The 13,473-nt window shown below is 50.5% G+C and overlaps 1 protein-coding gene across 1 annotated transcript in view; it reads left to right on the top strand.

Annotated features, from left to right (window-relative positions):
- LOC132322485 (centrosome-associated protein CEP250-like) overlaps window positions 1-13,136 on the top strand; it is a 74,338-nt gene extending 61,202 nt beyond the window's left edge. The window contains exons 48-58 of the mRNA XM_059836975.1: window positions 768-895; window positions 1,087-1,256; window positions 2,060-2,131; window positions 2,465-2,587; window positions 2,856-2,990; window positions 7,396-7,505; window positions 8,342-8,459; window positions 9,305-9,394; window positions 9,784-9,942; window positions 10,273-10,407; window positions 12,807-13,136. Coding sequence (XP_059692958.1) covers window positions 768-895; window positions 1,087-1,256; window positions 2,060-2,131; window positions 2,465-2,587; window positions 2,856-2,990; window positions 7,396-7,505; window positions 8,342-8,459; window positions 9,305-9,394; window positions 9,784-9,942; window positions 10,273-10,407; window positions 12,807-13,136 — 1,570 coding nt within the window. The remainder of the gene's footprint in view (window positions 1-767; window positions 896-1,086; window positions 1,257-2,059; window positions 2,132-2,464; window positions 2,588-2,855; window positions 2,991-7,395; window positions 7,506-8,341; window positions 8,460-9,304; window positions 9,395-9,783; window positions 9,943-10,272; window positions 10,408-12,806) is intronic.
- The last annotated feature ends 337 nt before the right edge of the window (window positions 13,137-13,473 follow it).

The raw sequence follows: 13,473 nt of genomic DNA, 5'->3' as shown, positions 1-13,473 counted from the left end.
TCAACAGTGTCCGGGGATTCTTGCTGAGCACTGATTCTAGCTCACTTGTCCACCAAACTCTGTAACCTGTCAACGTCCTTTGGCTTGTCCCTTTATAGTGTCAAGATGTTTGGGCACTGCTGGCTTGCTTTGCCAAAAATCAAGGAAGCAAGCATTCTTGTTCATGAAAATCCAGTAATTTAAATGGCAGGATACCTGCCATCCCTCCCCCAAGACAGTTCTTGATCAGCTAAAAACCTAGTTCTGGTTTCTCACTCATGCTGCTAGAAGCCGGAACTTTCATGTATCATTCCCTGCATTCCTATAGTCCAGTTTTCTCTGGTAAACAAAGTATCTCTACATAAGCTAGGAAAAGCAGTAAACATTGAAGAGTCAGCCAAGAGAACACTGGGTTCTGTCCCCCTGCAGAGTGACTTGGAAGTGCTGATCAGCTCAGGGCTGTGAGCAGAGGCTGGGCTTTTGCTTGCTGGCAGAGATTTGTGGGCACAGCCACCCATGAGGAATACATCAGGCAACAGCCATTTGAGCTTTGCTGAGATCCAACTCAGCTGGCCTTTCTGTGCTTGGCTAGGTCATGAGGAAAAGCTGGCCAACCACCTGGAGGGGCCTGCTTTGCTATTTTAAGTGGCAGAAACCATCTTGCTGTAGCTGAGTTTCCATGCATGCTGTTTTTCATGCTGAGGTGTAGGGAACTGAAGGCACGTCTAACTGGAAAAACAGCCCCTTGTGGGCCAGGAACAATTTCTCTTCATCTTCACCACTTGTAGGTCAGAGAAGGAGAGCCTGCAAAGTAGCCTGCTGGAGGCTCAGCGGCACATATCGGAGCTGGAGATCACCAGGAGCCGTCTGGAAGCCCAAGTGCACACAGCCACACGGGCCCAGGAGGTGATACTCGGTGAGAGCCTCGTGCGCTTTGTTTCTGGTGATGGCCCAGCCTAGTGCAGTTGCACCACAGGCAACTCTGTCCTCAGGGCTTCTGAGGATGGAAGGAGAGATGAGGGCAGGTCCCTTCTTGCCTGGAACTGAAAGTCATTAGAGGCCTCTGCTTGTGTCGTCTCTGACTGTTGCCGTTTGTCGTGTTTGCAGAGGATGTGAAGGGCCTTCATCAGGAACTGCTAGCTATAAGATCTCTCAGCAAGCAGCAATGTGAAGAAATGGCTCAACAGCTCCGCTGGGCAGACGAGCAGTGCAGCATGGCTCTCAGACGCTGGCAATCTGCACAGGAAGAGGAAAAAAGGAAGCTCCAGCAAAAAATGGTAAGCCACAATACGCACCTGAACTTTTCAGGTGCGTACAGTGGACTGGCTTAGCAGAAGAGCAGCCTGAGCGACATGGCTGCAAGCATGTGCTGTACACAGTGCTGGGCCAGGCAGCAGAGGCCTTCAAGGTTCCTACTAGAGAGCCTGGGTAGACCAAGACGATGGTGTCGGGACAGTACATGCAGCCACGGTTTCAGGTCGGGCCTAAACCAATGTCCCCAGAGAGATGGGTGGTCACCACCCAAAGCATGGCAGCGAATGATCTTCCCCGCAGCTTCGTGCCCTGCAGCAGACGGCTGCTGACCTTGCTGCACTCTGCAGTTCACACAACTGGGTTCCCTGCTTTCTGTCCTTCCTCGGTGGACAGAGAGTCTCCCCTTTGGGCTTGAAGCATACGCAAGAGGTCCCTTGTTGCTGCATTTCAGCTGGTGGCCTGTCTTGTGACTAGGGCATCAGGGTGCTGGCCTCCTCCTCGTCCTGCCGTCCACCCGCAGTTTTTCCTTGATCAAAGGGCCCCTCTGTTCTTAAGTCTCCCCACTTTGAGAACAGAGTCTCTGAGAGAAGGCAGAAGAGGGGCTAGGAACCAGGCAGCCGTCAGAGTGAGGAAGGAAGGCGGAATCTCCTTTTCTTCCACCTGCTGACCCTCCTCCGAAGCTTCTGAAGTTGGAAGTGCGGGAGGGCACAAAGTCACTACTGGGCACTCTTCAGGTGGGGGGCTTGTGGGAGGGATGAAGGTGTCCTTTTTGTCTTTGGGGAGCACGGCTGGGACTTCATCTGGAAGTGCCTCTTTCTCTCTTCAGAAGAGACGTCTGGAACGGCAGCGCTTGGAGGCACAGGCGATGCTGGAGAAACGCGAAAGCTTCCTGGCAGAGGTACAGAGGGGGCAGGAGAAAAGGCTGCTTGAGATGACGCAGGATGTTGCCATCAGGCAACCTGAATAAGAAAAGATACGAACCAGAGCCAATCAAGAGGCAGCACAGAGTGAGAAAAGAGAGTTTGTGTGTTGCTTTGGACTCCTCTGGGCTCCTTATGGGCACTGCTTCTCTGGACACTGTCTGTCTGGGTGCGACTGTCTCTTAGGTGGCTCTTGGTAAACATGAGAATGAGAACAAAATGCTTTTGGAAAACATGCGCACATCAGCCTTGGTTGTCGCACAAGTGGCGTGCGGGACATTAAAAGCCCTCTTCTCTTTGTTTCGGTGCAGCTCCAGGCTCAGAAGGCTGCTGTCTCAGCCAAGGTGCACCAGCTGCAATGGGAGCTAAACCAAAGCCGGCAGCAGCTGGAGCAGCTGAGGCAGCAGCTGAATGAGGAGCAGGTGAATGGGCAGGTGAGCCTGACTAGGCAGGGTGCAGAGGGAAGGGCAGTGATGGGGGCATGAACTGGACATCTCAAGAAAGGGGAGGCGAGGACTCCCCTTTCCTTACTGCAGGCACTGGGAGCACAGAGCTTGGCAGGTTCCAGCGCTGAGCACCAGGAAGAAGAGTTGGGATGGAAGGGTGAGGGCTGGGTGGAGAAGCAGAATGGAAGTGCCTATGAGACTTGGAGAGGAGAAGCCTGAGTGTGATGGCAGGAGCTAGTAAGACTTTTCTTGACAGAATATCAAAGACAAGATGCAGGCAGAGCTGCAGGAAGCTTGGAGGATGATGAAGGCAGTGGAGGAGAGGCACAAAGAAGAAATGGAAAGGATGTGCAAGATCCAGCTGCAGTACAGGCTGGCAGAACAAAGGCAGGTGAGTAAAAGGGCAGTAGGCACTGCAGTCATGCAAACAAGTGGTCTCTGCTCTTCTCACCTTTCCCCTGCAGAGCAGCAGGTGGATGGGGGCAAGGCCTCTGACTGCCATGCTCTGTGGTCTGCACTGCAGCTAGCCAGCACGACCCTTACTGGGCCACTGAATCTCAGCTTTGCTGCCCTGGCCAGCAGGGCTAGTGCTCTGGCCAATGGGCCAGCAATCCTGTGAATGTATTTCTCCTGGCTTCTTAGTGCCCACTTTGTTTTTTGAGGGGTTTGTTCAGGTGAACACGGTGACCCATGCACATTCTGAACAAGTTGTTCCTTTGCAAGGTGAATGCAGGCCTCAGAACGGGGTGAAATTTTAAGTTGTTCTTTCCCTTTCACCATCTCTACTACGGCTGGCTGTGACAAGCTGTAGTCTCTGACTGCTTGTTTGGGTTTGACTTGAGGTGGAAGAGTTGACAGCTCAGCTTGCAGCCTAACACCAGTGTTGTTCCTGATGGCATGCCTTTGAAATGTGCTCTCTGGGGCACCTCTGCCAGTCACATTTCTGACACAAACAAATTTCTTGTCCCAGATGAACAAGGGCTCTGCCATTGCAGCCGCGGCTGCAGCAGCATCCTACGAAGAAGCCTCCTCTCTGCAGCCTGAGAAGCCGAGCAGGAGCAGCTCGCCCCCCTCCAGCCAGCAGAGCGAGAAGCCGTACATGAAACTGCTGAGTACGTCCTGTGGATTTCTTGTGTGATTGAGCAGTGCAGGATAGTGTGTGTGCCTCAGCATGAGCTGTAGCACACGTTCCTCCTGACTTTGGTGTCGGGGAGACATGTTAGACTCCCAACAGAAGCCATTGTTGTACTTGGAGGCAGCCAGGGAGCACCTTGGGGCATTGCCCTTGAGGGCAGCTGGCTGTGGGTGGGCTTTGCCTGAGCTTCTCTGTGCAGTAAAGGCAAAAGCAGGGCAGAAGGCTGCAGCCTAGCCAGTGACTGAGTCAACATGTGTGTGCTAGTCTGGCCATATTGGTCAGAATAGTTGACTTCCTAGATTGCCTTTAGACCGCATTTGGAGACAAAATAATTCAGAGAAATTGCTTGGCTGTGGGGCTGCTTTCATATTGGTGGTGTTTTCATGACTGCCATCACTTCTATTCTTCCTTCTACAGTTTGCTTGGATAAAAATTCTACATTTTTGTTAGCGTGACCTCCTTGGAAGGAGCATCAGGTGATAGCAAAAATAAGGGAGGAAGGGGGAACATCCCAAATGTTAAAAAATTGTATTCTTAGAAGAATCCCTAGGAATCAGAGAGGAAGACGTGTTTTCAAAGTGCACCAAACAAAAACAACCACTATTTTTTTCTTTTTTCCAATTCTACTTGGATATTTTAGTTGTATCCTTCGGGAGATGCATCAAAGAGACACATCTATGTGGCAGGGCCAGATAAAACTGCCCTGCAGGCAATTCCCAGGAGGAAGCCTGCAGCCCCTCTCCTGCATGTTCCTCCAGGACCAGGCTCTTTGTCACAGCTCAAGCCCAGCCCGTAAATACTCTTGGAATACTAAGCACTGGCCTCAGTCCCTGCACTCTAGGAAGGCACAGCAAGGCCTTAGTGACTCTGCAGTGCAACTGATTTGCTCCTTGCAACTGGTAATAGCTGCCAGTGCAGTGCTGTCAGAGAATAAGTGGTCAGGCATAGAACAGAGCCCAGTTTACTCAGTGTCTGCCATCAGCTGTTGGGACAAAAGGAGAAGAGATCCACTCCTCCTTGGCTCTGAACTCAATGACACCCATCTTCTGTCTTGAGTGGGGTCAACAGCTTGTAACGGTGCTCAGTCTGGCTCTGGCTTCTTCACAGTGCCTGTCAGTGGCCATTCGTGGGCTTTGCCAAGCTTTTTGTCATACTTGCCCTGCCACTGACAGCTGCTGTGACTGCAGGGGCTGGGGCCTTCCTTAGCTGGGAGGTTCCAGCAGCCGCCCCGTTGCTGCAGCTTTGCCTGGACTCGTGACAGGATCAGCATCTCATTTGTGCAGCCGTCTGTGCCACGGCAGCGCCTGAGGAGTGGCGCTGTCCTTGTTCGCCATCTCGGCTGAGCCCTTTGGGAAGATGGGGCACGTGGATGGTGTTCAAGGGGCCGAGTGCAGTACTAGTGTCTGCTGCAGCCCAGGCTGAAGACAAGGAGTTGTAGTTCTTCCCTAAAAGGAGAATGGACAAAGCGATCTTCAGAACTTTGCCTGCTCATAAATGAAGAGGGTCCTAATTCTTACAGCCATTGGTCTTGGTCATAGCATGAGCTGCTGTGCTCTGAAAATGTCAAGGCATTCTTTAGGCAAACTGCAGGGACGTCGAGAAGGTTCCCTCCTCTCCTGGGTTTCACTTTGCAATCAGTATTCTTTCTGCTCTGCAAAAAGCAGCTGTTGATAAAAATTCATCCCAGCTCCCAGGGTGCATTGAAACTTTGGAAGTAGGAAACCTTTTGTTGAATCTCACAAGAGAGTGTTAACTGCCAAGAAAATGAAGGGTGCTGATTTTTCAGCCCTCCTTCCCCTATGTAGATGACAACCACTTCCCATGGTGCCAGTTCTTTTCTGGTCTCAGTCTCCTCTGATGGTTTCTCCGTGGCCTTAGTCTCCTGTTCAAAGCAATGTGCAGAGTAAGACTCTTTGCAGGCCATGTGTGTTACAGAGCTGCCTGTCTTACTTGGGCTGCTCTTGTTGTTTGTTCTTGTCCCATTCTTGTTAGCCAACCTGACCATAAATTACTCCGAGCCCCAGAAAGCAGAGCTGAGATTCAGACCTCCTGGAAGTCAGGATCTCTGTTTGGTTTTGAAGTTTGCTTCTTGCATTTTGTTTCTTTCAGGGAGTGTGGTGAGCGTGGCAGATCCAGAAAAGAAATACACTGGATGGAAACTTATTGCCAGAGGGTGAGTTCAGCCACACTTACTCCTCCAGAGCCATGGGTCATGGATGTGGCTGGTGTAATATCAAGAGGGAAGCCAGGCAAAGGCTGGTGGTTTAGGGACACTCCAGGCAGCAGAGAGCTCCTGCCTGGGCTGCCTTTTGCTTCTCAGCACTGAACAGCTTCTCTGTTCTTGCTGCTGTTCTGTTCTTAGGGGTTTTGGAACTGTTTATAAGGCCCTGGACGCTGCCACAGGACGAGTGGTAAGTGCCAACAGCCCTTGCCAAATGTGCAGCTCTTGAGTGCTTTCTCTTGTGATGTGATCTGTGGGCAGAGCTTTGTGTTACCTGTCTTTGCTGCAAAGGCTGCCTAGAGGCAGGCTGCAAAATGCGTTTTGGACGGCCTTTGTCTTGCATTGTGAATGAATGTGAGGAAGGCGCTGGTGTCTTTCCAAGAAGGCCATGCTAGCTTGGTCTTACTGGATAAGTGTGCAGAGATTAGCTGATGGCAACAGCCATCACTCTGGCCCTATTCCTCTTTAAGCCCAGGTTCAGACACAGATAGCATTTCCCATTGTTTCACGAGGTACAGTTTGAAAAGACCTAGAAAGGGAGAGATCTTGTCTGGAGTGCAGTTTTGTGTTTCAGTCCTGTGGAACCTGGGTCCCACACACACACACAAGCGTGCACAGATCAGTGAGAAGAAGCTGATGAAGAGCCTTAAATAATACCACCTTGTGTTGGTCCTTTCTCGCTGACATTCCATTACAGAGATGTTATTTGTACTGAACTGACATGCTGGTGTCTTGCAGAGTCCCACTGCTCATTGGGGCTAAACGTTCAGAGTCCTTAATTCTCATTTCTGGCTCTCAGAAAAAACAACTCCATCTTCCTGGTAGCTCCTTATCCACCTGCAGTGCTGTGCTCAGCAACTGCACTTGGGGAGGGACGTCTACAAGGAATCTGAAAGCCCCAAGACCTGCAGTGCATCCATAGTGGTCCACAGAAAGGATTATTCATTTTTTAACCCACTCAATAACTACATGTCTAAAGCGTCTTCAAGAATGTTCTTCAGAGATGCAAAATCCAAACTGAAGAAGTTAGGATGTGCTAGGACGGTAACTTTCCTTCGAGTTGCCTTGGAGTTCTTTTTCAGACAGCCTTTTCTCTGTAATGTATTTGTGTATTTACGTTGGAGCACAATCAAGAATGGCAGCAGTTTCTGATCAAACACTGATCAAAACCCCTAGAAATGCTAACATATTTTCAGCAGGTTGAGTTTCTTTTCACAGAAGCAAAATCACTTTGGCTTGCAAAACACGTGTAAATGATAACAGTAGTGATAAACAAGGTCTAGTTGAGGAGTCTGCAAGGGCCCAGAGTGCAATTAGCACATGGCAGTTGATGGTTTAGAGTCCCTTTTTACCAAGGTGACAAGGCTTCCTGGCCCCTGAGTGCACGGAGATAGAGGCCCTTGTAATGTCTGTTCCTAACGGCATTCAACGTCATCACAGGTGGCCATAAAGGAAATTGATCTCCAGCACCAGGGCTGTGAGGAAGTATTGAAAGAAATCCTGGTCATGAGGGAAAAGAAGAGCCCCAATATTGTCACCTACCTAGAAAGGTAAGTAGTTCTGGTATTTTTATGGCAATGTCAGTTTCCATCCACGCAAGGCAAAGGTTTAAGAGCTCTTTGCTCAGTGGCAGAAAATTGATCTTGCTATTAACATCAATCCACTCCCGTAGGAGGCATGGAAGGAGATTGTACTTTGTCCCCAAGAATGGTTCCTGGCATCCAAAAGCTTAAAGATTGTTCTCAAGAAACCTGGCTCTCTTACTAAGCCAGTAGCTTGTATGTTCACTTGCTGGATGTTCTTTTGCTCTTTTGGGGCATGATTTCTTTTTTGGAGTGTCCGAGGAGAAGTGCTGAGAGAGCATCATGGAAATTAGTTCCCTTGTGCTGTTCCCACTATTTTCCATTGCCTTTCAGGCCAAAAGACTAGGCTAGGAGACACATTATTTGCTGGGTTTGAAATTGTTTTTCCTGTTTGCCATTGTCCGTTCTGCAAGGTTTTCCAAAGGGTGTCGGCAGTGCTGCACCTCTGCCTGCCCGGTGCAAGAGCTGCGAAAACTGTGTCTCCTTGCTACTGGAGTTAATGGTGCAATTTGTGGATGAAGATGATGAAGCAGCTGCTGGAATGTGTCCGCTTCCAGATTTGCCTTTGCTATCACAAAACTGCCGTTTTCCCCTGCCTGCCACCTAAGCCATCTCCTTTCCCACCGGTGTGCATTGAGATGGCACAGATTGCAGGCACTGAATAGCCTAGGTGGAGTGTGTCTTCATTTCATTCCTTCTTCATTTACCAGTGACCTGGAAGCAAAACTCAGCTGTAGTCTTTTCTTCCATATGGCAATTTAGCTGTGCACATTCAGCTCCACACTGTTGTTTTCATCTTCCAGCTACCTTGTCAGAGAGGCTGTCTGGCTGGTGTTGGAGTACATGGATGGAGGCTCTTTAGCAAAAGTGGTCAGCAACAAAAGGATGGCTGTAGGACAAATGGCAACGGTCTTTCAGGAGGTAAGGGATCCTGCTTGTGCTTGGGGTGGCTTGGACAGCCTCATCCTTTGAAAGTGCTGCTAAATGAGTGATTCCATGTTCAGAGCTTTCTTGCTGTGCTGCTCTTATGCTTCAGAGAAGAAAGAGCATCTGGACTGAACTGCCTGCCAGTGTCCCTGCCCTTACTATAGTCTGCTCTTTGCCCTTATCTACTTTTGGTAAACTCTCTTTCTCTTTTTCATTTTTTTTTTTTTTCTTTTCTGTGCTTTGCCTCACCTGGGCAAACCATTTCCCTGAACATTTCTGCATTGCCTTCTTTGCCTGTAATCTCAAAGATGCTGGTGTCCGAATTTTAAACCAACAGCAAAGCCAAAGAGAGACTCATCTCTCACGGGTTTCAGCTTCAAAAGAGGGCATGGCACCCACCACGGTGCTTGCTGCTGAAAACTGACAAACGACTTGAAATGACTTTCAAATCTGCTGTTGAGGCAGCCTTACAGCCCTTTTCCTCCAGTCTCCCGCCCGACAGTGATCCCCTTGGTACCCAAGGCAGGGACTTTTCCTCCTTTGGCAAACCACTGCTTGTCCCCTGAATGGGGAGAGCGCATCTGCTCTGCAGCAGCGGTCATTCTGACTGGCCTTGTAGGGGACAGTCTCGAGCAACAACTGCTGTTTCCCCCTCAAAGCTAATATGCCTTCCCTTTGAGAGATCCTGTTCTCCCAGGGTTGCAGGAGCAAGCTCTTCCTCTCGCCAACACTCACTGCGTCTTTGAGATCTGTGAATCTTCAGGAGCACTTTCCTTCTGCACGTGATGAAATCAGATCAGGCTAACTTTTGGCCTCCTGTTTCTTTTTTTCTCTCTCAGTGCCTGAAAGGCCTGGCTTTCCTTCATGCCAACCAGGTGATCCACAAAGACATCAAAAGCGACAACATCCTTCTGGGCCAGGATGGCTCTGTCAAGTTGGGTGGGTATTCTTGCTCAGGGCACAGCGGTAGGCTGCTGGGAGTCTAAAGAGTAACAAGTATCAAGAGTAACTTTGGTTTGTGTCTGTCCATTCCAGAGGGAGGGAGGTTACAGTGGAAAAAACTGTAATGTAAATGAGGAAAAAAAATTTAACAATGCCACCACCATTCTCAGGGTGGTGGCATTGTTAAATGGACCACTTCAAGTTTCCTTGGCTGCAGCCCAGAGGAAAGAGAGCACAGCTGCTTTTCCAGCTAGATGTAGCACTACATTCTGAAACTTTGAGTGAGGATCCCTTTTCCTTGGTTTTCTACTTGAAGCTGTGTTTGTTTTTCTCCTCAGCTGATTTTGGCCTCTGTGCTCTGCTCACACCTGAGCAGAGTAAGCAGAGGTCGGTGGTGGGGACAACTTGCTGGATGGCACCCGAGGTGGTGAGAAGAGAGCCATACGGCCCCAAAGTGGACACCTGGTCCCTTGGCATTGTGGGAGTAGAAATGGCCAAAGGAGAGCCTCCTTATGTTTGGGAGAGCAGTGACAGGGTAAGGGGCAAATATGGTCTCATACCGGTGCCCTTCTGGTCTGTCTCCATTAGACTAAATCCCACTCCCACAGCTTGGAGGAGTTCCAAGAAGGCCCACTTCTAAAAATGTCCCTGGGGCTCACATCAGCTGTCAAGGCAAGATCTGTTGCCCCTTGGAAAAGCTGGGCTTGCACTGGGGCCTTTTTCCTTTTGGGAGAGAAGACTCATCTCTGGCTGTCTGCTAGGCAAGAAACTGCTGCTGCAGACTGGAGCTTAAAAGCGGGGGTCTAGGTGAGCCCTGAAGGATATGGAAGAATCACGTAGAGTCTCATGTTTCCTTTCACTTCAGGCTAAAGAGCTGATAGCCAAACAAGGCGTACCAGATCTGCACAAGCTCAGGCTACCCCCCTGCTTGTATGAATTTCTGGGCTGCTGCCTGCAGAAGGATGCGGACAGGCGAGGCTCTGCCAAGGAACTTCTGCAGGTACGAGGCAAAGCGGCTGCAGGCCAAACAGCTGTTCCTGTCAGGGTTTGCTCCTCGGCCCATCTCCACGCCATCAGATGGGCCCCCCACATAGTAATCTCCCCTCTGGCCGCTTTTCAAATGAGAACCAAGTCGGATCCAAGACTAGTTGAGGTTAGAATGGACTGGTGAAGGTCATTTAGTCCAAAGCCCCTGCCACTGGCAAGGACATCTTCAAGTAGATCAGGCTGCTCAGAGCCCCAGTGCACCTGACCTTGAATGTTGCCAGTGGTGGGGCACCTCGCAGCTCTCTGGGCAGCCTGTGCCAGGGTTTCAACACTCTCCTCATAATGAGTTTCTTCCTTGGAGCCTATCTGAATTGACTCTCTTTTAGTTTGAAACCATTCTCCCTTGTTCTCTTGCAATTGGCCCTGCTAAGAGATGTGTCCCCATCTTTCTTCTAAGCCGCTTCAAAGAGTGAAAGGTCTGTTCAGGAGACCTTGCCATTTTGCAGGCTAAACAAGCCCAGTTCTCACAGTGGTTCCTCAGAGGAGAGCTCCCACCTTCTGGTCATTGCTGAGGCCCTCATTTGCTCTCAGCTGGTGTATTCAGGTTTCCTTGGTAGCAAAGGAACTGAAGTATTGCAGTGCTGGGGAAGGAGGCCTGCAGTGGGGCTTGAAGAACACAACAAAAGCAGTCCCTGCCAAGCAGTTCTAGATTGATCTATGAGAAGGTGGGAGCTTTGTGGGAGCTGACTGTGACCATCCGAGGGCACCCGGCTTGTCCCTCCTGCCCCTCTCTTAGAGGTTTCTGCCAGCCCAACGGGGACGGCTGAGCAGGATTTGTGCCAGCCCCATGAGGTGCCTGGCCCGCTCAAGTAGATGAGAACCGCTGCAGCTTTGCTGCCACGTTTTGAGGCAGACAGGCAGCTGGGGACCGCGCCACTTCCTCGGCTCTCCCTGCTGTGAAGGAAGATGCCAGCCAGCCCAGGAGGAGGGGGGCATGCCAAGACAGACACTGCTCTCCTTGCAAGCCAGAGCTGAGTCCATCTGCGCTCTGCTGCTTGTTTCTGTGTGCTTGTGGGTGCTAGAGGAGCCCAGCTTGACCCTGTTAGAAGCTCAGTTTGGAAAATAATGGCTCATTTTTCCTTTGTCTCTTAATTTGGTTGCTTTTGTTTCTTTTTCCCTTTGGGCAGCATCCATTTCTCAAGCTAGTGGAGCCTCTCTTCAGCCTCTTCTGAGTGCCTGATTGCTGTCATCCCTGCAGCAAAGCAATGCAGGAAGCAGAGGACATGACAGGGAACCACTTCAGCACGTAGAGAATGGAGCCTCTGAGAACAGGCAGAAATCCTGAGGAGAGAGGGCCCAGGAAACAGGCAGACTGAGACACGAGTAGGAAAAGAAGGTGCCATCTCCTTTTCTCCCTTCTGCTGATCCTTCTTCTAAATTTCTGCTTAGGACAGCATTGCTGGAGGGAACAAAGTCACTCCTGATGTGCAGATTTGAGGAAGGCAGGAGTGGCATTGCAAGCCTGAAGAGAATGAGAAGGCCAGAGCTGTGTCTCAGGAGGAGGGAGCTCCCACAGGAAGGCACCTGCAGAGCCAGGCTAGAGCTGTGGGAGAGGGCTGGATGTCAGGCTGCTGAGGAGGTGCCTGAAGCTGCTGGGAACATCCTGTGCATTCCTTGTCCCATCGAGCAGTGGACTGCGTGTGTGCTAGTCTGGCCAAATTGATCAGAATGGTTGGCTTCCTGGATTCCCTTTAGACTCCTGCCTTGTCAGCAGTCATTGGAGACAAAATACTTCACAGAAATGGATTGCCTTTGGGGCTGGTTTCATACTGCTCTTGTTTCATGACTGTTTCATGACTACTGCTATTCCTTCTACAGATCACATGGGCCCACACCATGGGAATCTCCACTTGAGGTGCTTTTCCAAGGAAAAGGAAGGAAACTTGCAGTGATTCAATTGCAGAAGTGGAAGAGATGACCAGGAGCACTTCAGGATTACTTTCTCCATTGCCAGCTCGGAGCCAGACTCAGAAGAAAAATCAAAGAAACCCTCAAGCCACTTGGAAGATTCCCTTCCTGGACCATTACAGGCAGATCTCTGTGGCTCACTGGTGTACCCATGACTGGCAGCAAAAAGGAGGAATGTCCAGTGCCACACCCAGGTTGGGCCATGAGTGGTTGATCCACGAGATGCCTGGACCGGGAGCAAAGCCCTGGGTGGGCTCACCTACAAATTGTGTGCAGACTTGGAGGTAGGTGCCACAGAAAAAGTCCATCAGTTTTGCCTGTCCAGAACCAGGTGGAGGAGGATGTTGCCTGCTTTGATGTCCCTGTGCAGGACCTCACAGCTGCTGCAGAGCCTCACGGCCTCCAGCACGTGGTGGAACAGCCCCTGCACCTGTCTTCTGACAGCAATGCCCACACAAGAATGAAATCAAAGAGGTCCTGGAATCGCTCTGGGCGCTTCATCACCAACAAGAAGTTTTGGCAGAGCTCAAACCAATCCAGGAGCTAGACAACACCATGCAACCCAGTGGCCACCTTATTCAGCAGTTCGATCTCCAGGAGTATGCAGATGCTGTTGGAACGTGGGACGACCACAATGCCATCAGTGTGGCCGATGCTGTGCCACACGTCTGGAAGCCCTCAGCCAGCCTGGGATGCTCTGTGCCCTCTACTAATCTCACTGTGCTCTCCCTCAAGGCGTCCTGGAGGCTTCCACCCTGCCAGGCCTCGGCTTAGCCCACCCAGCACTGTTGTCATCATATTGCAAAGCTCTCATACTTTCTCAGTGATTTCACATAGGCAGCACTTCACAGCACTGACTCTTTCTTCCTCACAGCCAACAGCTCTAACTCTCTTCACAGCATACCCAACAAATTCTATCTCTCTTCTCAGCACAGCCAACCCACTCTTTTGTAGCACTCTTCTTATTGGATACAGCTGTGGCTTGCTAAGGGCAGGCTTGTTCCTAATCTTTGGTGATGAGTACAGCTGCAATTCCTCAGGTGGGAGACTACCTTCTACACTATCTTTATTTTCTTACATTTTGTCCCTCCACACAGCATGTCCCAGTTTC

The sequence above is a fragment of the Haemorhous mexicanus genome, chromosome Z, assembly GCF_027477595.1.
Source record: "Haemorhous mexicanus isolate bHaeMex1 chromosome Z, bHaeMex1.pri, whole genome shotgun sequence".
Lineage (NCBI taxonomy): Eukaryota > Metazoa > Chordata > Aves > Passeriformes > Fringillidae > Haemorhous > Haemorhous mexicanus.
Note: the sequence above shows the minus strand (reverse complement) of the source record. Positions and strands in the feature narration are given on the sequence as shown.